The sequence below is a fragment of the Lontra canadensis genome, unplaced genomic scaffold, assembly GCF_010015895.1.
Source record: "Lontra canadensis isolate GAN:19392208 unplaced genomic scaffold, GSC_riverotter_1.0 scaffold35, whole genome shotgun sequence".
Taxonomy (NCBI): domain Eukaryota; kingdom Metazoa; phylum Chordata; class Mammalia; order Carnivora; family Mustelidae; genus Lontra; species Lontra canadensis.
The window spans coordinates 9387523-9412509 of NW_022631029.1; the positions used below are offsets into that span (position 1 = coordinate 9387523).

A 24987-nucleotide genomic window follows, 5' to 3' on the forward strand; every position below is an offset into this window, starting at 1 on the left:
GTACAAACATAGTTATCTGAAGGGGCACGTGCACCCGAATGTTTATAGCAACAATGTCCACAATAGTCAAAGTATGGAAAGAACCTAGATGTCCATCAACAGATGAATGGATAAAGAAGATGTGGTATATATATACAATGGAATACTATGCAGCCATCAAAAGAAATGAAATCTTGCCATTTGCGATGATGTGGATGGAACTAGAGGGTATTATGCTTAGCAAAATAAGTCAATCGGAGAAAGGCAACTATCATACGATCTCCCTGATATGAGGAAGTGGAGATGCAACATGGGGGATTTGGTGGGGTAGGAAAAGAATAAATGAAACAAGATGGGATTGGGAGGGAGACAAACCATAAGAGACTCTTACTGTCACAAAACAAACTGAGGGTGACTGGGGGGAGGGGGGTAGGGAGAGGGTGGTGGGGTTATAGACATTGGGGAGGGTATGTGATATGTTGAGTGCTATGAAGTGTGTAAATCTGGTGATTCACAGACCTGTACCCCTGGGGATAATAATACATTATATGTTTATTAAAAATTTTAAAAATTAAAAAAAAAAGAAAAAGAAAATGAAAAAGGTATTCAGAGGAGTAAGCCTGGCAGAATAGAGTTGGGGATAAGGAAGTGAAGGTCTTACAGACTTTTTTTTTAATAGAAAAAAGTAGACTCTTTAATTTTTTTTACTTTAGAAAACTCTATTTCATCTTTTTATTTGTTTTTAATTTTTTATTGAAATTCAAATAGTTAACATACATTGTAATATTAGTTTTATTTGTACAATTTAGTGATTCAGCACTTCCATAACAGCACCGGGTGCTTATCACAGCAAGTACACTTCTTAATCCCCATCACCTATTTCACCCATCCCCCACCCACTTCCCCTTTGATAACCATCAGTTTGTTCTCTATAGTTAAGAGTCTTAAAGACTTGCAAAAGACTTATAACCAGTTCTCTTTCCATTCCCCAGGTACACACTTCAGACCCACCACACACACACACACACACACGTACACAAACACACACTTTCAGGGGTTCCTGGTACCTCCAATCCCCGAGTCTTTCTGTATAGATAATAGACTTGGTTCTTACTGATTTCCCTCCAACCCTCTCACCCTCCCCAACTGTATTCCCCCCTCCTTGTCCCCGGGCCTCAGTTTTCAGTCTTTTATTTTCTGCCAAGTTGCCTACTTTGCAGCTTTTATCCTCAGCATTTGAAGGAAGGAATAATTGTACATGGGGAGGACTGGGGCTGGTTTATTATTGGTCTCTATATGTAAGAAGAGGTGTCTCGAGGGGACAGATTAAATGCTGTCTTTAAGCAGAGGTTTGTTCTGTCTTGTGTAGAATGGCTACCTGTGAGCCTGAGAATGCCTGAGCTGTCCCCAGCCCACTGTCAGGTAAATTCACCCTGTTCAGCATTGTGAATGGGTGCCCTTGACATCAGCAACTGCCATCTCTGTTTTTGGTATCACTAATAATTTCTTTACCTTTCACTTGACTTTGTTCCCTTCTTATCAAGAGTCTTACCTGCTCTAGGGAAAGAATATGATCAGCTTATTTAAGCTAAAGTAGAAAGAATTTTCTAAAGTCTTAGCTCTCCTGCAAATACTTGTGTCATGAAAGAAGATTGACACCACAAAGGGTGTTATTTTGGTTATCTTTAAGTCTGTGAGGGAGGATATGTTTGGGTTGAGAACAGATTGGGTTGAGAAAGATATCCTGGCCCCTCAGAGGTGAAGGAATAAACACGTATGCCAGGCAAATAGATTGTTTAGGTACACCCCCATATTTGTGAACAGTTTAAAAAGAAATTCCACATTGCTGCTTTTTATTTTTATTTCTTTCAAATATGTACTTCAAGATCATTGTGAAATAGCTAGGACTTAGATACTGTTTTGTTTTACATAAATTTCTTTTGAACTCAATTTCAAGCTTTGCCCAGCTATGTTGTGGAACAACCTAAAATGACAGTCTAAATTCCTGGGCTTAAAGATATTTTTGGCAGAGGAGTCATTGGGGTTGCAAGTACTGCATTTTAGATATTTTTATATTATACTGGGATGAGTTCTAGAGCTCCAGTGTATAATGTAAACAGTTTGAGTAGGATTAGAGGTTACTTCATGATAAGAGACTTTATTTAGCAGGGATAAAAAAAAGTACTGGAGGTTTTTTTTTTCAAGATTGTAAATGTATTTATTTGAGAGAGAGAGTGAGAGAGCAGGATTGGGTAGAGAGGCAGAGGGAGAGGGAGAAGCAGACTCCCCGCTGAGCAAGGAGCCTCATGCAGAGCCCCAATCCCAGGACCCTAGGCTCATGCCCTAAGGCGAAGGCAGACACTTAACCAACTGAGCCACCCAGGTGTCCCTAAACTCAAGTTCTTAAAATTAGTTTGTTTTCAAACAATAAAGTGAGAAAACAAGCCATCTCCCTGTATATAAATAAAAGAATGTGTAAGAAGTAAAACAAAATGGAAAGAGATGGGGAATCTGCTCTTAACAACTTGAGCTTTAGATGCAGTGTTTAACTTCCATTAAATTGGTCTGGACTCTAGGAATCAAACTGAGGGTTACAGAAGGGAGAGGGTGATGGGATAGGGTAACTGGGTGATGAGTATTAAGGAGAGCATGTGTTGTGATAAGCGCTGGGTGTCGCACACAACTAATGAATCACTGAACACTACATCAAAAACTAATGATTGGAAGGGGAGATGAACCATGAAAGACTGTGGACTCTGAAAAACAGCCTGAGGATTTTGAAGGGTCGGGGGCTGGGAGGCTGAGGGAACCGGGTGGTGGGTATTAGGGAGGGCATGTATTGCATGGAGCAGTGGATGTGGTGCAAAAGCAATGAATACTGTTACGCTGAGAAGAAATAATTTAAAGAAAACTAACAATGGTTAACTGAACATAATAAAAAATTTTTAAAAACTTAAAATTGGTTTTCAAAATTTTCCTAAATTTTTTAGTACTCATGGCAGGACACTTGTTCTTTTTGTTGTTGTTGTTAAGACGTTTTATTCTAGTTGCTATAATTACAGTGCAAGGACACTTGTTCTTTTTGAGGCTAGTAGTACTTTTGATGTAATTTTTAAATTACATTTGATGTAAAATTTAAATTTTTAAGTTTGATTTTTATAATCTTTCATTAGCATGTATTAACCAGTCTTTGTACAGGTGTAATTTTAACATAAAGCTAGCATACTTGGTGATGGGCACTCAACAGCTTTGCTCCTTTGCTAACTGAGAAGCATCATTGCAGCACAGCCTTTCTTTCCACATTGAGCTACAAGCAGTTTAGTAAAAATAATTCTAAAATCAGGACTGTTACGGAGCACCTGGGTTGCTAAGTTGGTTAAGCATCTTTTCTTCGGTTCAGATCATGATCTCAGCGTCCTGGGATTGAGCCCCTTATTGTGTCAAGCTCCCTGCTCATTGGGAAGTCTGTTTCTCCTTCTCCCCTCCCCTCATGTTCTCTCCCTTTCTCTCAAATGAATAAATAAAATCTTTAAAAATAATAAAATAAAATCTTAAAAAAATAAGATCAGGAGAATTAAAACTTAAATTTTTTTCCTGAAGAGTTCCAGAGATTCTTTCACAGTGGTGAGGCAAATTCTGCTTGGCATGTGGTTGCAGAGTAGTTTAATTATTCTAAATTTATAGTTTCTGCTGACTGTTCAATATACTTCCCAAACATTCTGTGACTGTTCTTGATAAATATTAGACTATAGAGCTTTTGGAGAGGCTGAGCATGTTGCTAAGATGGACTATAGATTTCTTTTTTCTTTTTGTTTTTCTTTTTACGTTTTCCTGCTTTTATTTTAGCTTGACAGGAACTACGAATGATTGTGCAGGAAAGCTAAACCTTACCACCAACCTAATTGTACTGTTATTTTAATCTACTGAGGAGCAGGATCCCCAATAGAATAGGATTGTTCAGCCTGAGGGGGGCATTCAGCTATCCTGTGGTGTTGGGTGATCCTAGGTAAATTGTGTGCTCTGCGGCTGGTTGCTCCAGATTGCTCCCCTTGATTGGTGTGTGTCTGCTGGTAGCAGATACAAGAGTGTAGTGTGGTGTCATAGTGGCGCTGGTGGAGCAACCTTGAGTGCTAAGGCCTCTGGTCAAAGAGGTTGTTAGGTTGGACTGGAGAAAGAAATTAACACCACATTGGTTGTAGTAATTGTTCTACTTTCTAATTATGTGACCCATTTCATTCTTAGTGCAGGGTTAGCATTCCCAGCTTCATATAATTAGAAATAATAACTGATTTTTCTACTTGGAAAAAATACTATACAGTTTTTCTGATTATCTACCTGACAAACTATCCCAAACCTTAGTAGCTTACAGCACTTATCTATTATATTTCATTCTTCTTTGGATAGAATGAGCACAGTTGGGTAGATTTCACATAGGATTTCTCATTCTGTTGCAGTCAGATTTGGGTAGGAGCTGCAGTCCCCTGAAGGTTCTACTGGGCTAGGCACAGCAGCTAAGATGCCTCACTCATACAGCTGGGACGGCTTACACTCCAGTGAGTGTCTCCTTGTGGCCTCTCCATGCAGCATTTGCTTTTCACAGCAGGATAGCTGGATTCTGAGAGCAAACCTCCCAGAAAGAGTGTGTATTCCAAGGGTTAGGAGGCTGAAGCTGCCAGACAAGTGAAGGGCTGCTTATAGAACCACCTTTAGCTCCCTGGGCTTGTGTTCGATAGGTTAGAGCATTCCCAGGGACTGCCCAGATTCAAAAGTGTGAAGAAACAGATTCCATCTCATACTGGAGGAGTGTGAGGGTCACATTTTTGCAGAATAGTACATGGGAGGAATTGTAGTCATCTTTAGATAGTATAATCTGTTAAAAATTCTTGGTTAATAAATGACTATTTAATTCTTTAAAAGACTATATTAGTATATTCTGGCATCATTATTGTATATGTGTGCATGTATATGTTACATAAATATTTTGTGTATGTGCATGTGTGTATTTGTGCATAGATATACATGCATACACATACATATACCTACATACATACTTATATTTTGGTATTAATATACATCATTACATTTGGCTTTAAAAAATACATATAACCACACTTTTAATTAGTGTTCACAAATCTCAAAACCATCTGTCAGTTGAACTACCTATCTCCTGCTGAGATTGTGTTACTACTCCCTCTGAAATTGTTTTACATCTTCTCTAGTCTCAAATCTCCAACAACCCCTCCCACCCTATTCACTCTCAGCTGATGAACTTACTTCTTATTTCCTTGAGAATAAGGCACCCAGAGGAAAAATTTAGTTCCCCTGTCACCCAATATCCCAAATGCCTGTGTCGTTATCTGAATTCTTTGTGTTTCCTCTATGACAATATATAGACTATTCAGCCTAAACAGAGCCTCCCTTTTGACCTGGGACCCATCTCTTCTTGGCTACTAAAGGACTTAACACCTGCATCATCAAATTTTTCCCTTTATTAAATCATTCCCTTCAGCATAAAAATAGCCAGAAATTTTGTCTCATTAAAAAAAAACAACAACCCTCCTGTGATTGCACAACACTGTTCTACTACCTCATTTCTGTGCTTCCAGTTAGCGAAAATTCTACAAAAGAGCTGTCTGTACTCTATTCCCATTCCCTTCTCTCCCATTACTCTTGAATTAAAAACTGCCCTTATAGAAGTCAAGGATGGCCACCACAATGCCAGATACAGTGGCTAACTCTCAGTAATAAATATAAATTAAATTAAATTAAATTAAATTAAATTGAGATTTTATTTAACCTCTCAGTGCATTTGACAGTCTTCCTTAAAACCCTATTATATTCAATACACTACTGCTTTTCCTGTCATCTCACTGCTTTTTCCTTCTTAGTTTCCTGTGCTAGATACTCCTCACTTTCCTGGTCTGTAAATGTTGGAACTCAATGTCAAACCTAGCATGTCCAAATTGAACCTTGTTTCCCTCCTCCAGACATGTTCCCCAGGCCAGGAAAAAAGAGTAATCCTTGTCTCCATTCATATCCCACATCTAATCCATCAGCAGGTCCCAACAGCTCTACATACAAAACATGTCTAATCTCCAAGTCCTCAAAGTTTTACATTACCATTCTTACCTTTCTCTAATCAACTGTCATCCTGTTGATTGTTGTAATAAATAGCTTTCTGACTGGAACCCCTGCTTTCCTCTTTGCTTTTTCATGGTCTATTTTCACTCAGAGTGATGCTTTCAAGCTTTAAGTCCTATCACATCAGACTTCTGCTCCCTATCTCCAGTGGCTTCCTATCTTGCTTGGAATGAAAGCCTAACTCTTTCACATGGCTTACATTAAGGTCCTGCCTAATCTGGTCCCTGTTGTCTCTCTGACTGAATCACCACCACTCTCCCCCCCTTGTTCACTTTGCTGCAGGTGCACTGACCTCTCTGTTTTCCATGAACATGCCAAGTTCACTTCCACAGCAGGGCATTTGTTCTTGCTGTTTCTTATGCCTCTAAAATTTCCCTTTTTTTTTTTTAAGTTTTCATTTGAATTCCAATTAGTTAACAGTGTAATAAACTCGCCAGTTTTCCCAAATGCTCTCCCCTTATTTCATTCAGGTTCCTACTTAAAGTTCTACTTCTAAAGAAGCCTTTCCCTGACCACCCTACCTGAAGCAGTACCTTCCCCATGCCCCAGCGAATCCACCACTGACCACCTTCTGACCCCACTCTGCTTTAATTTTCTTTTTGGAACTTAACACCACCATTACGTATTTGTCTCTGGTACATCTCTGCTCTCTAGAATGAAACCACGGAAGTAGGGTCTTTGGATCACAACAAAGTGATAGTGCCCATCAGGTGCTCCATAAGCATTTGTAAATCAAGTGAATGAATAAATGCTTATGTGTGTATGCAATAGATTACTGTGTATGATTTGATGGGAAAATAACTTTCTATTTTAAACTTAGATAGGTGGCCCTGTTTTATCAAAAATGCATGTCCTGACAGCAAAGACCACATTGCCTTTATTGCTTACCTTAAGATCTCAATTTTCCAGATGATATAATTTGCTTAGTCCTTGTTACTTAACTGGCAAGAATTTGTGAGTTCTGCCCTTCTGCCAGCATTGTGTGCCATCAAGGTACTTAACTTTTCTCCGTGTGATCATCAAGTGGAGAAGGGACCGCATGCTATTTGAAATGATGTCATTAGAGTGCATGATTCCTAAGGTTTTCTACTTAAAAATAATTTCTCTATGAGATGGGCCTTTAAAGGTCTCATGCTCCATTAGATGATTTCTAAGTAGCATGATGTCCTGAATGTTTTAATTATAAGATCACTGCCACCTAAGAATATTAGCTAATTCTGCTAGTTTGTAGTTTACTTTATTATTAATTTTTTTATAGTTACTTTACTTAAGCTTATTTTGGCAAGGGTCTTTTTAGGGGTATTTCCAGATAGAGGCTTTCCTAACCCTATGGTACACGTTGATCTGACCTCAAAGAGCATTCTTTATAATTAAATTACATCCCAAGACTTTTAATTATCATATAAAATCATGCTTCTCTATAACAGAAACAGAAACCTAACATTTCTAAATCAAGATTGCACTTGTGAAAATAAGACTTTAGTTTTAAAATCTATATTCTTAAGTAAATCTTTTTCCTCAAGCATCTACTGTCATGGCATTTACATTTTTTACCTATAAAGTTTGAAACCCCTATGATAGCCATAATTAAGTTCATTAAGATGTTTCTACTTAACTCTTATAAGGTGACACTTTTTATTAAACTTAAAAGACTAGAAATCTGTGACACTAGGTACACATATTGTTTACAAAAGCTAATTAAAACTAGATGAGGCCTGGAAACCTGGAGAGAATATTACTCCAGAGACTGTGGCTTTTTATTGAAACCTTTGTTCCTTCAAAGTAGGGCAAGGGATTCTCTCTCTGCCCTCCCCAACTTGAGTATCCCTTAGAGAAATCAGAGATGTTATACATAGGAACTTCTGATAGAGGAAACAGCTCTAGGCCCCTGTTTAACTTTCTGTTTGTTTACATTTAGTAACTCTGATTTACTGGAAAAATGAATTGTCCAGAATGGAGTAGAGATAAATGGTACTTTGCATGATCCAGATCAATTATATTACTCATTATATGTCATTATATAGAGATTTTTACACAGTAGAAACTAAGGACTTTGTTTTAAGATTCTTAAATATGCTCCTCTTTACATTGCCTTTTTTAGAGGTTTAGAGAAATGAACACTTTTCATAGTTTAACTCTTTCTCTTTCTTTTTTCATTCTCTTTCCATATCCCTTTTTCATTTCATCCAACACCAAAAATGCCCTTTCAGAAACACAAAGTAGATCTTTTCTACAAGCTACGCCATGTGATGAATGAACTTATTGACCTTCGAAGGCAGCTACTGTCTGGTCACCTTACTCAGGATCAGGTGCGGGAGGTTAAGCGGCATATCACCGTGCGCCTGGACTGGGGTAATGAGTAAGTATGAATATCATTTGGGCATTTCAGTTACATTTATGTTAACTCAATTCTTACAGAGTTTATACCTGATCAAATCTTCTCTTTAGTGATGAAAAGGTATTGTTATATTCTCCATCAAGCTTTGATCGTTTTTACTGAGTAGTTGTTTCTTTTAGTTTAGCAAAGGACATTCACTGGCTCTATACATTGAAACTCTCTCAGTCTTTATTTTCACTTCTGGAAAATTAAATAATTGGACTGCATTATCATCTGAGGTCTCTTCCAGCTCAAAATCCTTGATTCCAGATCTCAGTAATCAGAGTATACTTCTGTTTCATCTTTTGGTATCTTTATTTTTTCATGTGAACTCTGTGTCTTTTACATTTTATAGCCATACAATTAATCTGAATAAACTACAAATGAGACCTATCTACATCAGTACTTCAAAATATTCTTAACTAATTTGTCATTCAAAAATAGTCCTGCATTTCTGTAGTAAGTATGATTCTTTGCTGTTTTCATAGTATTCTAAGACTTTGGCATAGGAAGCTAGAGCAGATAGTATTCAAATTTTATTTCTTCCTAGATATAAAACTGATATAATTCTCAAGTGATTTTGTTTCATTATCTTAAAATCAAGTTCACTGAACTTTGAAGTGACTAGGTCGCTTCCTATTTAAGATATACATACATCTTAAATATATTTTGGTACAAGTCTTTATTTCCTCCCCCTCTCAAGACATCACTGAAATGATAAAAATAAAAAGAATGGTAGGGGGCCCAGTAATAAATAGGATATATGAAATCATTGCTAGAAGCTGGAAAGTATTTAGAGTATTTAGTCATGGAGGAAGCCCAGTATATGTGAAAGAAAGTTTAGCTAATGAAAGAGCTGTTCTGTCCTGCAGTTTGCAGAACCATGGAGGATAGGAATGTGCCTCGGTACTTAAAAAGGGAGAATTGCTTAAAATTATATAAAAGGACTAACCCGCTGCCATGAGTAGAAAGACTGGCATCCAGGTATTTGTTTCCCCTTCAGATAAACAAATACAAAGAAAGACTGTCTGGGGAGAATTGGGCAACAAGAATGTGCACTGGAACCTTATTACAAAGCTCTCCATATTGTGCCATTTAAGGGTTCCAAAGTATAATGATCAGATCCCTTCTACTTACTGCAAAGAGAAGCTTGCTATTCACCCACTGTATGCGAGAACTCCCCATGTTTCTAGTGTCTTTTAAATTGGGATAGACAATTCAGTATCACCAGGTGTTTAAAAAAAAATCTTTCAACAGGGAAGAGAGACCAGGATAAACAAAAATACTTTGCCCCCAGGAAATAACCTGGCTCCAAAGACACCTAGAGATTAGTAAAAAAATTTATTAAAAAAAAAATCCTCTGTGCATCCTCAAAGAGAATTAAGACCCATTATGTAGAATAATATACGTCGAAAAGGTAATGGAGAATGGGATTTCCAAACTAAAACATTCAAGATGAGACCAGTAAGACAATATTATGTTATCTCTGGGAAAATAAAGGAAAAGATGGGAAAGGTTGAAGAAAGAACGATACAGAGGTTTAATCGGGGGGGGGTGTTGTCTCACATCAGATATTATAATTTCTGGGAAAAGAACAAAGACAATAAAGAGGAAATTCTAAAGAAATGATAGAAGAGAATTTTCCAGAGCCGAAGAGCCAGGAGTCTTAGTTTGAAGAGCCCACCAAATACCTAGTATAATGAATAGGGGGAAAAACCCAAAACCCAAATCAAGGCCTTTTAAGATATTTCAGTATTCAGGGATGAAGAAAAGATCCTAAAGGGTTTTCAGGCAGTTAAACAATTCTTTTTTTTTTTTTTTAAAGTTTTTATGTATTTACTTGACAGAGAGAGAGAGAGATCACAAGTAGGCAAAGAGGCAGGCAGAGAAAGAGGAGAAGCGGGCTCCTTGCTGAGCAGAGAGCTTGACACAGGGCTTGATCCCAGGACCTAAAATCATGACCTGAGCTGAAGGCAGAGGCTTAACTCACCGAGCCACCCAGGGACCCTGAAAACAAGTCTTCTTACAAAAGAATAAGAATTACACCAACCTTAAAATTTTCTTCGGTCACAGTGGATGCTAGAATATAGTGAAGTAAAATATTCAAGATTCTGTTGGGAAATGGTTTGCCAGCCAGGATTTTATGAAGAGCCATGTCTAATCAAGTGGAAGGACAAGCCAAAGCCATTTTAAAGTATTCATGGATGTGGAAGTTACTTTTGATGGCCTGTTTCTAAAGGGACTTGAGAATGTGTTCTTGCAAAAGTGGAAGAGGAAATTGGAAAAGAGGAAACACAGAATCTTATCAAGTCAATCCAACCCAGAGTGGGTGCTGTTCATCTTTAGAAAAGAAAAAAAAAATACAACCCTAAATTAGCTATTTGTGGCCTTTTTGAAGTGACAGCACCCTATCCTTGTTTGTTTCATTAAATTACACCCTTTCTTGACTGCCAGTAGGATTGCTTGGCACACACCACAGACTCCTTGTATAATATAAGGTGACTTCAGGTGTACCATAGATCAGATAGTATTCTCTAAATCTAACTCTGGGCAATAAAAATCGGGCAAAATACTGGATGTTAGCTCACAGCATAGCTACTGATTCTGTCTCCTCAGCCACAAAGAGTACCATGTTATAAAATGGTATTATCCCATTTGTTTAATAAATTAATGATAGTAATAATTGCAAGAATAACATTACTATGTGCCAAGCAAATTTTAAACTTGAAATGATGATATTAAGTTGTATGTAAGTCATTATGTTGCAGTTTCACTGCAGTTGTGCCTACCTGTAAATGAAGAAGAGAAATATTCAAGAAATATCAATATCTCTTTGTAATAAAACTTGGAGAACAGACCAATCAGATTTTGCAATCAAATCTGAAAACTTAAAGTTGATGGCTTAGAAATGGTTCAAATTATATTTGAAAAAGGCAAAGACCATAATAAATATCTATCAAGTAAATTGCAGAGTTATCCCACCTTCATCAATAACTTTTTCTCAGGAAAATGTATATGTATGGTGAGGGGGAGTATTTATATGTCCATTGTAATAAGTATAAAAATCAGGGATGTAGTTCCATTCCCTTCCCTTCTTTCCCTTCTCCATCTCCTCTCCCCTGTTCCTCCTCTCGCAGCTTCTCTGAATCATTTTCCCTCTTTTCTCTCCTCTACTCCACTTCTCTCCTCTCCTACTCTTCCTCTTCTTTCCATTTTTCCCTCTATTACCAGTGGAAAATATAAAAACTTGAATAAGAACTTTGTACATCTATCATTATTAAAGAAAAAAGACCTATTGCCCCCAGAATTGATAGGACTATTCTCTGGTTCTCACTTGAACTAACCCTTTAAAAAATTTTCCTTCTTACTTTAAAAGAAGAGATGGTATACTGTAGAAATAAAGCCACTTTGTACATTAGGTTATGTAAAGGAGACTTGTTCCATACGGTAGCCCAGCACTGATAACTGTATCCATTGTTCTGTTTTATGCCCTGAGAGTTCCACTCTTCTTATCTCACCGCACTTCTGTAAGTGCCATAAAACACTAAAGCTTAGCATATGTTGGCATGTGGGAGATGAACAATCAGTGTTTGTGGAATTATTTTCATGTTTTAATTGATGTAAATAAATATTAATCATACATTATTTTAAACTTTTATGCCTTTTCAATAACCCCTTACACAGACATGATAGCTCTGCCTTGTCAGAACCTATTTCAGAAGCTATTAATAACAGTTATTAATTACTGAGTACATCTACTTGTGTAACTGTGGCAAGTGCATGACCTAACATATGCATTTTTTTCAAAGATTTATTTAGTAAAGAGAGGGATGGAGCACATGTGCACGTTGAGGGAGGGGCCAGAGGAGAGAAGCTTCAAGCAGATTCCTCACAGAACACTATGTGGGGGTACCACAATCCATATGATCATGACCTGAGCCGAAGCAAAAAGTCAGATGCTTAATGCATTGAGCCACCCAGGTACCTCTAACATATGCATTGTTATAATGAAATGCTATTATGCTTCTCCAAGACAAGAGTTCTCTTTTACCTGATGAGGACACTGAGCCTCCAAAGTACTTTTTCCATTGTTGCTTGGTGAGTGGCAGAACTGGTTTTTATACCCAGACTGATTCCAAAGTCTATATACTTTCGGCAGGACCTTACCATCTCTCTGATTATTTTTAAGTGTGAGTCTTAAAACCAAGCAAATTATTGCCAGTATTTCTAGTCTATGGGTTATTTGATCTTTGTTCTATTCTCCTAGTGTGAACACTGTATGTCCCATAGTATATATCTGATTTAACACTGAACTAGAACTTTAATTTTCTAAGGATAGAAAGTAAACTGGTATTATACTCTTTTATTTAAAGTTTAAATTAAATGCAGTGCTCTCCACGTCTATATACAACAATTTTTTTGTTTTCTGAGATTAAGAATTCATAATTAATTAATAATAAAAAACCTGAAGGCCGAGAGTCAAACAGAATCATGTGCACCAATGTTCATAGCATTATTCACAATAGCCAAAAAGGTGGACACAATCCTGGTGTTGATTGAACAGATGAATGAATAAATAAAATATGGTATATACCTACAATGGAATATTATTGAGCCAGACACAAAAGATGTGTTCCACTTATATGAGGGACCTACCCTAGGCAAAATCACAGAGACAGAAAGTAGAATAGAGGTTACGAGGCGGGGGGCAGAAATAGGAGTAATTGTTCAATAGGTACAGAGTTTCTGTTTGAAATAATGAAAATGTTCTGGAAATAGTGATGAAGGTTGCACAATATTCTGGATACAATTAACACCAATGAACTGTACACTTTAAAAGTGGTTAAAATGGCAATTAAAAAATAATAAATTTTTTTTTTAAAAAAGAAGCAACGTGCCCCAGAGCTTGACTCTGAGCACACAGACAGGCTTCCAAAAATAAATAAATAAATACATACATACATACATACATACATACCTGCCAAAAAAAAAAAAGGTAACTTTGTATTATACATATTTTACCACAGTTTTCTAAAAGCTAAAAACAAAGAATTGGTGCATAATTTTAATTATAATTCAAAATCTGTTCAGTACAAACTAGGTTTGCTTCATTTTTAAGTTAATGTCCTCAATTAGACCTTTAATGAAATGTGTACTATTAAATGTTTACCATTAGCTGTTTAAAAAAAGAATTCTTATTTATTTGACCAAAAAAACTGAAGAGCCCAGAATTAAATTTATATGGTTTATACTTGTTGGCCTGTTTACATATGTGCACATTCATTCCATAAGTAAAAATTTAAAAATTATATCATGTAAAAATCAGCACTTAAAATGTTGTGTTCTTATATTTTTAGAAGCTGAAATATGGGAAGGGCATAAAACAAAGTTGTACTCAAATGAACTAGCCATTATCTCTATATAAGTCTCCCATTCAAAGAATAAGTCAGTTAATTACATCCTCACCAATGGAGTTTTTTTTTAATTTTATTTTTTCAGTGTTCCAAGATTCATTGTTTATGCACCACACCCACTGCTCCATGAAATATGTGCCCTCCTTAATACCTACCACCAGACTCACCTAAAATCCCTCCAAAACCCTCAGTTTGTTTCTCAGAGTCCATAGTCTCTCATGGTTCATCTCCCACTCTGATTTCTCCCAACTCACTTTTCCTTTCGTTCTCCTAATGTCCTCCATGTTATTCCTTAGGCTCCACAAGTAAGTGAAACCATATCATAATTGACTCTCTGCTTGACTTATTTCACTCAGCATAATCTCTTCCAGTCCTGTCCATGTTGATACAAAAGTTGGGTATTCATCCTTTCTGATGGAGGTATAATATTCCATTGTATATATGGACCATATCTTCTTTTTAAAAATATTTTATTTATTTATTTGACAGAGATCACAAGTAGGCAGAGAGGCAGGCAGAGAGAGAGAGGAGGAAGCAGGCTTCTGCTAAGCAGAGAGCCTGATGTGGGGCTCAATCCCAGTCCCCTGGGTTCATTACCGGAGCCAAAGGCAGAGGCTATAGCCCACTGAGCCACCCAGGTGCCCCAAGACCATATCTTCTTTATCCATTTGTCTGTTGAAGGGCATCTTGGCTCCTTCCACAGTTTGGCAATTGTGGCCATTGCTGCTATGAACATTGACATACAGATGGCCCTTCTTTTCACTACATCTGTATCTTTGGGGTAAATACCCAGTAGTGCAATTGCAGGGTCATAGGGTGGCTCTATTTTTAATTTCTTAAGTTTTCTCCACACTGTTCTCCAAAGTGGCTGCACCAACTTGCATTCCCACCGACAATGTAAAAGGGTTCCTCTTTCTCCACATCCTCTCCAGCACACGTTGTTTACTGTCTTGTTGATTTTTGCCATTCTAACTGGTGTAAGGTGGTATCTCAATGTGGTTTTGATTTGAATCTCTCTGATGGCTAGTGATGATGAACATTTTTTCCTGTGTCTGTTAGCCATTTGTATGTCTTCTTTGGAGAAGTGTCTGTTCATGTCTTCTGCCCATTTTTGGCATATTATCTATTTTCTGAGGGTTGAGTTGGAGGAGTTCTTTATAGATCTTGGATATCAGCCCTTTGTCTGTAGTGTCATTTGCAAATATCTTCTCCATTCCATGGGTTGCCTCTTTGTCTTGTTGACTGTTTCCTTTGTTGTGCAGAAGCTTTTGATCTTGGAGAAGTCCAAAAAGTTCATTTTCGCTTTAATTTCCTTTGTTTTTAAAGACACGTCTTGAAAGAAATTGCTGTGGCCGATGTCAAAGAGGTTACTGCCAATGTTCTCCTCTAGGATTTTGATAGATTCCTGCCTCACATTGAGATCTTTTATCCTTTTTGAGTTTATCTTTGTGTATGGTGTAAGAGATTGGTCAAGTTTCATTCTTCTATACATAGCTGTCCAATTTTCCCAGCACCATTTATTGGAGAGACTTTTTTCCACTGGATATTTTTTCCTACTTTGTCAAGGATTTAAAACAATTTGTCTAGCAATATAATTTCAATGTGTTAATATTTTCAACACCTTGCATAAAAATGTTTCTAAAAGTTTCTTCTCATTCTAATCTCATCACTACTTTAGCATACCTACTAAATTAAACTTGTGTTAACCTAGGACCAACACAGCTTAATTGATCTTAGAAACTAAGAGATTGCCTTAGAAAAATAACTAAGTAAGAAAGGCTTTATTCATAGAATAATTTATAAGATTTTTGTATTTCATCGTTAGTAAGAAAGTACAGATTTGAATATGGTATAAACATTTTACAAGCTTTTATTGAATTAGAATGATGTTTCTATAGATTAAGGGTCAAATGAAATAATTCATATCTTTTTATTCTGAAGTTTCAACATTAAAGACAAATCATCAATATATAATTTATAGTTCTTATATTGTCTTTCTCTCCCTCTATCATAGTCTCTCTACTCCCCCTCTCTTTTGTACCCTCTCCCTCAGATTTTCATATATCCTAACCCACCCATGTCCCTTTATTCCCCCATAGTCTCTATCCTTCCCCAAGGTAATTGCTTTTAGAGGAAGCAGCACAAGCAGAAGTTTGGGTTATAATATGCAGAAAATACTGCCACCCCCTCCTTCACGCCAACAAGTTTCCTCTGAGTAGATTTTTAGCTAGGACTCAGAAGGCCTTATGGCTCAGTACTTTCCCTTTAAGGACGTGGTGATATTTTTCAGCTTTGGGACACCTGAAATTACCAGAAGTTTCCAACAAATTCTTCTTAGAGTTATTCTGATACAGGGTTTTGTGGCCATCAATTAGTACATTGCTATATCCAAGAAGTCTGAGATAATGATGTTTAAAGTGTGCATGTGTCAAAATCCTTCCATGAAGTTATGTTGAGATGAGTAAATTTCTCTCTCTCTCTCTCTCTCTCACTCTCACTCACTCTTTGTGCATCTGTTTTGCTCATCATCATACCCTGCACTTAGCACAATGTCTGCACTTGGCAGGCACTACGTGAATGTGAATCTAGGTAATAAAATAGGTTTGTTCTTATGACTAGGGGCTACTCATTCACCAATCCATATGTTTCCTTCTGTATTAATATATTTGCGCAAAATCATTCCTCAAACTATTATTATTTAATTGATTATAGTCACTTATTAGTATTTAACTTTCATGGTTATTAGTAGAAAGATAGCAGGTACGTTGGAAATACCATAGGCTCAGAGTAAGACAGACATAGTTTGAGACAAGCCCACCTCTGCTCCCTTTTAATTCCTTAAGAAATTAAAAATAGAGTCCACTTCATTAACCTCTCTGGACCTCAGTTTTCTCAATTATAAAATGGATCTAATACTACCTACTTCCCATGTTGCTTAAAGATGATATTCTGCACAGCAAAGGAAACAGTCAGCAAAACAAAGAGGCAACCCATGGAATGGGAGAAAATATTTGCAAATGACAGTACAGACAAAGGCTGATATCCAGGATCTATAAAGATTTCCTCAAATTCAACACACACAAAACAGATAATCATGTCAACAAATGGGCAGAAAACATGAACAGACACTTCTCTAATGAAGACATACAAATGGTTATCAGACACATGAAAAAATGTTCATCATCACTAGCCATCAGGGAGATTCAAATTAAAACCACATTGAGATGCCACCTTACACCAGTTAGAATAGCAAAAATTAGCAAGACAGGAAACAACGTGTGTTGGAGAGGATGTGGAGAAAGGGGAACCCTCTTACGCTGTTGATGGGAATGCAAGTTGGTGCAGCCTCTTTGGAGAACAGTGTGGAGAAACCTTAAGAAATTAACATAGAGCTTCCCTATGACCCTGCCATTGCACTACTGGGTATTTACCCCAAAGATACAGATGTAGTGAAAAGAAGGGCCATCTGTACCCCAATGTTCATAGCAGCAGTGGCCACAATTGCCAAACCGTGGAAAGAGCCAAGAGGCCCTTCAACGGATGAATGGATAATGAAGATGTGGTCCATAAACATTATGGAGTATTATGCCTCCATCAGAAAGGATGAACACTCAACTTTTGTATCAACATGGACGGGACTGGAAGAGATTATGCTGAGTGAAATAAGTCAAGCAGAGAGATTCAATTATCATATGGTTTCACTTGTTTGTGGAGCATAAGAAATAACACAGAGGGCATGGGGAGATGGAGAGGAGAAGGGAGTTGAGGGAAATTGGAGGGGAAGATGAACCATGAGAGACTATGGACTCTGAAAAACAATCTGAGGGGATGGGAGGTTGGGGGAGCCTGATGGTGGGTATTATGGAGGGTATGTATTGCATGGCACACTGGGTGTGATGCATAAACAATGAATTCTGTTACACTGAAAAGAACTTAAATTAATTTAAAAAAGGGAAAAAAGATGATATATATAAAATGCCTATCCCAAGTAAATGTTCAGTAAAGTGTAGCTATTATTATTTATGTCTTATTACATTACTGTATAAATATAAATAAGGCATGCTTTCATTAGTATAGTTATTATCTATATGCTCTTTTTACTCTATTAGGAAAAGCCAGTACATATAGGAAAACTTTTTGTTGTTGTTTTTTAAATTCAGTTAGCCAACAGATAGTACATCATTAGTTTTTGGTGTAGTGTTCAATGATTCATTAGGTGCATAAAGGAAATAATATCTCTAGCCATTGAACCAATTTTGGGGGAGAACCAAATCCTGCTAACTTAAAATATCCATTGTTTATAATTAATTAACTTCATATTATTTTCTATGTTCTGTGGTTCAGATGAGGAACCACAGAAGAAAAAGATACAAAGGAAAATAGAATAGAATATAGAACATTCTAAAGAAATATAAAAGTCAAAGAATTTGATATAGAGATCCAGGGCCTTTAAAGAGGTGCACCTGAAAGAATGTAGGACCAGGAGTATCTCTTATTCAATGTGTCACTAAGTTCAGCATGAACCTAGCACAGAGTAGGTGTTAATAAATATTTACTGAGTTATTGGAATGAGTAAGTGAGTGATCAATGGCTGGTGGTGAGACAACACTAAATGTTTTTGTGAAGACTGTTCACCTAAACAATTAGTAAGATCACTTTTGAAGACTCGGCTCTATACTTCTCTGTATATAGATATGCGTAGATGTATACCTCCTGCTTGTGTCCATCTGTTCAAGAGTCTCTTTTCCAGGCATTGTGTCTCTTTGATCACAGTCCTTGTACCTTAGGTCATATTTTGGCTAATTATGTAACACATAATTATGATAATTATAACAGCAGTAACAGTTTACAATGCCAGACAGTGTGCTAAATGCTTTCCATGGATTGATCTTTGCAACAGCCTGTTAGAATAGATAGGACAGTGTAGCATGGTGGAAGAGCCAGAATGCAAACCAGGCAGTTTGACATCAGGGTCCATGCCCCTCAGTACTCTGCTGCCCTGCCTCCCTGTGCTGGGAAAACAGAGAAAAGACCAAATTAACCATTCTCTGCACTTGCTGTTCACTATTCTTAAACCACAGGGATAAATAACCAGAAGTTTCTTTTCCAGAATGAAATTTGTAACGAATGTGTGTGGCTTCTCACCATATAGCATCTCTGCCTTTGTCCAGTGAGGTCAGTCCTCCAATTTAGGTTTTGAAAACTACTCTCCCTCCTTTGAAGACTATCTCAGTAGAAGGAACTCAGTCTTCATTTTATCAGATCACCCACTAATAATTTTCTTATTTCCTAAAATGATGAAATCCAGAAACTAAAAGGTACTGTGCTCTAATGACTTCTAGGAGATAGAAAACACTGCTTCCATACTCCATGAGTATGAATATTTGCTTGCTCAAAACTGCTGTGGTCCCTGTGTCCAGGACCACTGATGGGAAATGATAGGTCCTCAGAGAGTACCTGTGGGGTGAGTGGATGGGTAAATGCATGGATTGATGAATTGACAAGCAAGCTAAGGGTGTCATAATGCAAAGACAGAGTTTACAAAAGTGCCAGGCTAGACAGCTCATAGCTCTGTGTGGCACACAACCACAAAGCATGTATACTCAATCCCAGCCCTATTGACTTAGGTCCACTGGGATTTTTTTCTAATGCTTTTGTCTTGAAAATATGTGTTCTGTATATATGCCTCCATCAGAAAGGATGAATACCCAAAATTTGTATCAACATGGAGGGCACTGGAGGAGATTATGCTGAGTGAAACAAGTCAAGCAGAGTCAATTATCATATGGTCTCACTTGTGGAGCATTAAGGAATAACACAGAGGACATTGGGTGATGGAGAGGAGAAGGGAGTTGGGAGAAATCGGAGGGGGAGACAAAGCATGAGAGACTGTGGACTCTGAGAAACAAACTGAGGGTTTTGGAGGGGAGGGGGTTGGCGGTTATGTGAGCCTGGGCACATATTGCATGGAGCACTGGGTGGGATGCATAAATAATGAATCTTGGAACACTAAAAAACAAAGTTTAAATTTAAAAAAAAAAAAAGAAAAAATATCTGTTTTGATTGGAATATTCACTCAGTCCTTTTTGTTACTTAATTGTAATATTTAAACTATTGTATATTTTATGAGCACTAATGGTTAAAGAATATGTATAGAATTTTGGTTCTTCATCATTGTATTTTAGAAAGTTTCAATAGCTGCCTATAGAAAATTGGAAAATATTTTTTAGTGATCAAATGTATGATTCCATTTCCCTAATACTAATGTCATTTTTTATCTGTCTACTGTTTTATACATGCATATAAAAGTATCTTAAGTACTTTGAAGTCATATCTGAAAAATTATCTTTATGATGTAAATTGATTTTTATGACAAGAGAGGTAGAAAGGATGTGCTTCATCTTTCTCTTGCTTTCCATGACACTGTTGCCTTTACCTGCAGTCAGTGTTGGAAGCCAGAGACCTGAAATTATATCAGAGAAATTAATAATAGCTAATATGAAGTGACTAAATGCAGTATGTTTTTATATAAGAAGACAGGATCCCAGTGGTAGAAAAATTATATTTCTTATCAATTTAAGTACATTAACTTCAATAATGAGATTCAATGGCATGGTTTTGCCGTTAAACTGTAAACTATCTTTAACCCACTGAGCCACCCAGGCGCCCCCACATGGTTTTATTTTAAATGAGTATAGTTTTAGGCACAGAAAGAGCCTGCAGAATTAGTTTTGTTAATAGTGATTCACAGCCTAGTTGAGGAGGAAAAAACACATACTTCTCCTTTCATTGCCTATGAAATACTTTTCCCAGGTACAATAATTTATAACCCTTGTGTGGGAGTATAGGGTGGTCACAGAGCAGCTCTGAAAACCTGATGGGAGTTATAGACCCTCTCCTCAGAAAAAAATCATATGTGAACACACACACACATACTGTTGTAAGCAATTTCGAGGTCCACAACCCCCTCACTCCATTTGACTCCAGGTTTAGAAAGTGAGAAAAGAGCTAACATTTACTGAACATAAATTATGTGCCATATTTGAATGCAAGAGTTCTGGCTGTCTGGAGTTATTTACACTGCTTCATACTGCCTGCCATAGTTAATCAATCATTAACCACTATCTCTTATTCTTCCCTCTGCAAGTTATACCAGATCTTCCAGATACTGGAGTATTTTTTAGGAGTAATACTCTTTGATTAAATTTTCATATGAAGTTTCTTAAAATAGTAGTTAATCTTCAGAGATTCAAAAATTGACAGTTGTAGATCTTTTGGTGTTTTACACAAATGACGTTTCCAGTTAGAAAATAATGTTATTAGCTTCCTTTTGTCTGTGAACTTAAGGAGGGACAGAGCATCTAAGATTTCTTCTTAGAAGTAAAACCCTCCATCATCACCTATGAGAGAAGAAAACCAGGAACTTAAAATGTATCAGGAATAATAACCAGTTCCACGAGTATGCTGGCTATACAAAGAAACACACATTGGTAAACTGAAAAAAAAAAAAAAAAGATACGGCTCATGTGTGATAAGGTCTTCACTATAACCAGTGTCAGTATTAATTAAATTTAAAATGAGATTAAAACATACATTTCTTAGGGTGCCTGGGTGGCTCAGTGGGTTAAAGCCTCTGCCTTCGGCTCCAGTCATGATCCCAGGGTCCTGGGATCGAGCCCCACATCGGGCTCTCTGCTCAGCAGGGAGCCTGGTTCCTCCTCTCTCTCTCTGCCTGCCTCTTTGCCTACTTGTGATCTCTATCTTTCAAATAAATAAATAAAATCTTTAAAACATACATTTCTTTGAGTTCAATATATTTTGGAGGGTGATTTTTTTTAATGTGTTTGAATTACAAATCTACTTGACCCAAGTAGATTTGTAATTCAAACACATTTAAAAAATTGAATTGAATATATATATATATATATATATTGAATTTAAAAAAATTGAATTGAATATATATATATTGAATTTAAAAAACGCATTACATGAAAGTAATGCATGACTGAGCCTTGAACACACTTGTAGGATTGGGAAGAAGAGAAAAATAAAACATGCCTTGTTAATAATCTATAGAAAGTGCATCCTTAAGGAACTCAAGGAGACTCTTTTTTTTTTTTTTAAGAAGCAAATCCCTTGGACCACCTCCCCATCCTTTAATATTAGCATTATTTTTTTAAATTTAAATCAATTAGCCAACATAGTATACATCATTAGTTTCAGATGTAGTGTTCAGTACTAACATTAGCACTATTAACTGACTTATTAATAAACAGTTGTGTTCACACAACAGTTTCTCTTGCAACTAGAAAAAAAATCAGTATTCTTAACAATGAGATGCTGATAATCAAGTGGGAAAAGGCATATTATATCAATGTTCATTGAAAACTGCAGGGTCAAGATGGGATCCTAATACTTTTAGTAGAGTAGTGTGTGGAACAAAAGGTGGAAATAAATTTGCCCAAATGTGAAAAGTGGAGTTACCCAAGGACAGTAGAACTGAGTACTTCTTTTGTTATGATTTATATTTTTCTTGAAGGCATGATGCTGAATGAATTCTTTTTACCATCACAAGGGAGAACTGCTTAGTGATTAAAATTGTCAGTTTTAAAATTCCCAGCCTCATTTATTTACCTTAAGGTGAGAACAGTTAGGTGTTACTGGACAAAAGCCTGTCCCTGCCGGGGTAATGTCTCAGTCTCTGGCCACAAAGTCATGGCCATGACAAGCTTCTAGGCACATAAGGAGAGATGAGTAATCTGAGGATGTGGCATGCTGAGTGTGTTCTTTCTCTTTACTAGACATTTGGGCCTGGACTTGGTGCCTCGAAAGGACTTTGAAGTAGTGGATTCAGACCAGATTAGTGTCTCAGATCTCTATAAAATGGTAAGAAATCTAACACAGGGTAAGCTTGTTCCTGCATGCCTCATTTTTTTCTCCTTTATTATCCCTAGTAACATTATGAAACAATATTGATGAAGTTGTTCCTTTGTCTTTGCCCCAATGTGTGTAAGGGGTATTCCTTATTCTGACACTACATACCACCTTTGCTTTCTAAATGGACTACTGTGTAAGGCTGTACCATAATATCCAGGGATCACTTATCTGTTGGTTTTACTGGTGAATGAAGCTCCTTCAGCCTGCAGCAGTTACCAAAATTCTGTCTCTCCCGCCTCTTAAAAAAAGAAGCTAGTTGAATCTGTAAAGAGCCAAGTTATTGGTTAATGTAATGATTAAGCCTGGAAATAATGTGTCAGTATTTCTAAGAGCGACCTGATATATCCTTAGTTGTCTATTGGCTGTTATTAAAATGTACTGAATTAATTGACGACCAAGATTACATTTTACAGGCTGAATGAGAAGTAACTAGAAGAAAGGTAAAAAAATTTTTGAGGTAAAGCAAACATCAGAAACCTCAGGTGACTATTAAGCTTAGACTAAGGGACTGGGTAAAACCTCATTTTGAGGAGTTATATATTTGAGAAGTATTTATTGGTGATAATTACAGGTTTTAGAAAGAAATACAAGTTTCTCTTTAAGAAAAAATGTAATTTTTATAGGGAAGTTCAAAGATAGGATGTTGCCTGGTTGAGGATCTTTGAAATTTGCCTAAATAATATACTAGTAACATATCAATTGCTTATGTGTATTTGCTAGTGTATAAAAACATTCGTGTATATTTACCCTAACTCTGTGATAAGCATGGGATATAGAGATTAAAGATGAGCAAGACTTATTCCTACCCTCAAGAATATCACCATCTGGGGTATTGGTTCTTAACCCTTTCTGGGTCATGAAGATCAGATAGCAATTCTTCCCAGGACAGTGCAAGTGTGGTTTTGCGTACAAAGTTTTACACTGAATTTTAGGGAATTGACAGTTCCTTCTGGTGATTGCCCATGAAGTCTATACATGGCCCTCATGTTTAGAAACTATTCTAGTCGGATCAAATAGACCACAAGCAAACCATTGCCATATATGTGCTGCATATTCACTGATGTTAGAGAAAGTGATGGATTAGTTGGGGCTGGAAAAAATCAGTGAAAGCTTCCAGTGGCAGTAATACTCAAGGTGAGCCTTGAGGGGTGGACAGGGGTTCACCCAGAGGACAAGCAAGAAGGAGAGATGTTCCAAAATGGCACAATTGCATAGGGAAGTGGTAGTTTCAGGAAACTATAAGGTATTTGGTAACTTTGGCATGTAAGTATGTGTTAATGTTTGGGATAGTAAGGTGCAAAAGGAGGCAAGTGTCAGATCATGAAGAGTTTTGTAAGGCCCAAAATGCCCCTCCAGCAGTCTGACGTAAGTATAGGAGTAACATGATTGGATAAGGATATGGGTGTTTTGTTTGGTTGGTTTTTTTCTAAGAGAGAGAATCTCAAGCAGACTCCCTGTCCAACACGGAGCCCAATACAGGGCTCAGTCTCACAATCCTGAGATCATGACCTGAGCTGAAATCAGAGTCAGACACATAACTGAGAGAGCCACCCAGGCACCCCTAGATATGGGTTTTTTTTTAAATTATTTATTTATTTATTTGAAACAGAGAGAGAGAGAGATCACAAGTATGCAGAGAGGCAGGCATAGAGAGAGAGAGGAAAAAGCAGGCTCCCCGCTGAGCGGAGAGCCCTATGCGGGCCTCGATCCCAGGACCCTGAGATCATGACCTGAGCCGAAGGCAGAGGCTTTAACCCACTGAGCCACCCAGGTGCCCTAGATATGGGTTTTAAATGTTGTCTCTGTCTATAGGAAATGTAAAATACAGAAGACCAGAATTAGGGAGGAAGGGGACAACAGAAGTGATTTGGACAATAAATAGTGACTAGACAACAACAATAGGAATGATGAAGAAATGCAGTGGAGTATATAGATGTTAGTAAATAAAAATCAATTTGATGATCAATTAGATGTGGAAAGTGAAGGGTGATTGAGAGATTGAGGCTAAGAACTTTCCTCACAGTGGTGGCTTAGAGGATGCTATTTTTGGTGAGGATTTTGCATTTTATTCTAAAGCCTGTGAAGGTGTTTAAGCAGGGGAATCACATTATCTGTCTTACATTTTAAAAGGATCCCTCC

General features: G+C 37.1%; 1 protein-coding gene across 6 annotated transcripts in view; it reads left to right on the forward strand.

Moving 5' to 3' along the window:
* DOCK3 (dedicator of cytokinesis 3) overlaps positions 1–24987 on the forward strand; it is a 581779-nt gene that overhangs the window by 366137 nt on the left and 190655 nt on the right. For all 6 annotated transcript variants that reach the window (XM_032868163.1, XM_032868164.1, XM_032868166.1 and 3 more), the window contains exons 6-7: positions 8331–8479; positions 22713–22797. In XM_032868163.1, coding sequence (XP_032724054.1) covers positions 8331–8479; positions 22713–22797 — 234 coding nt within the window. The remainder of the gene's footprint in view (positions 1–8330; positions 8480–22712; positions 22798–24987) is intronic.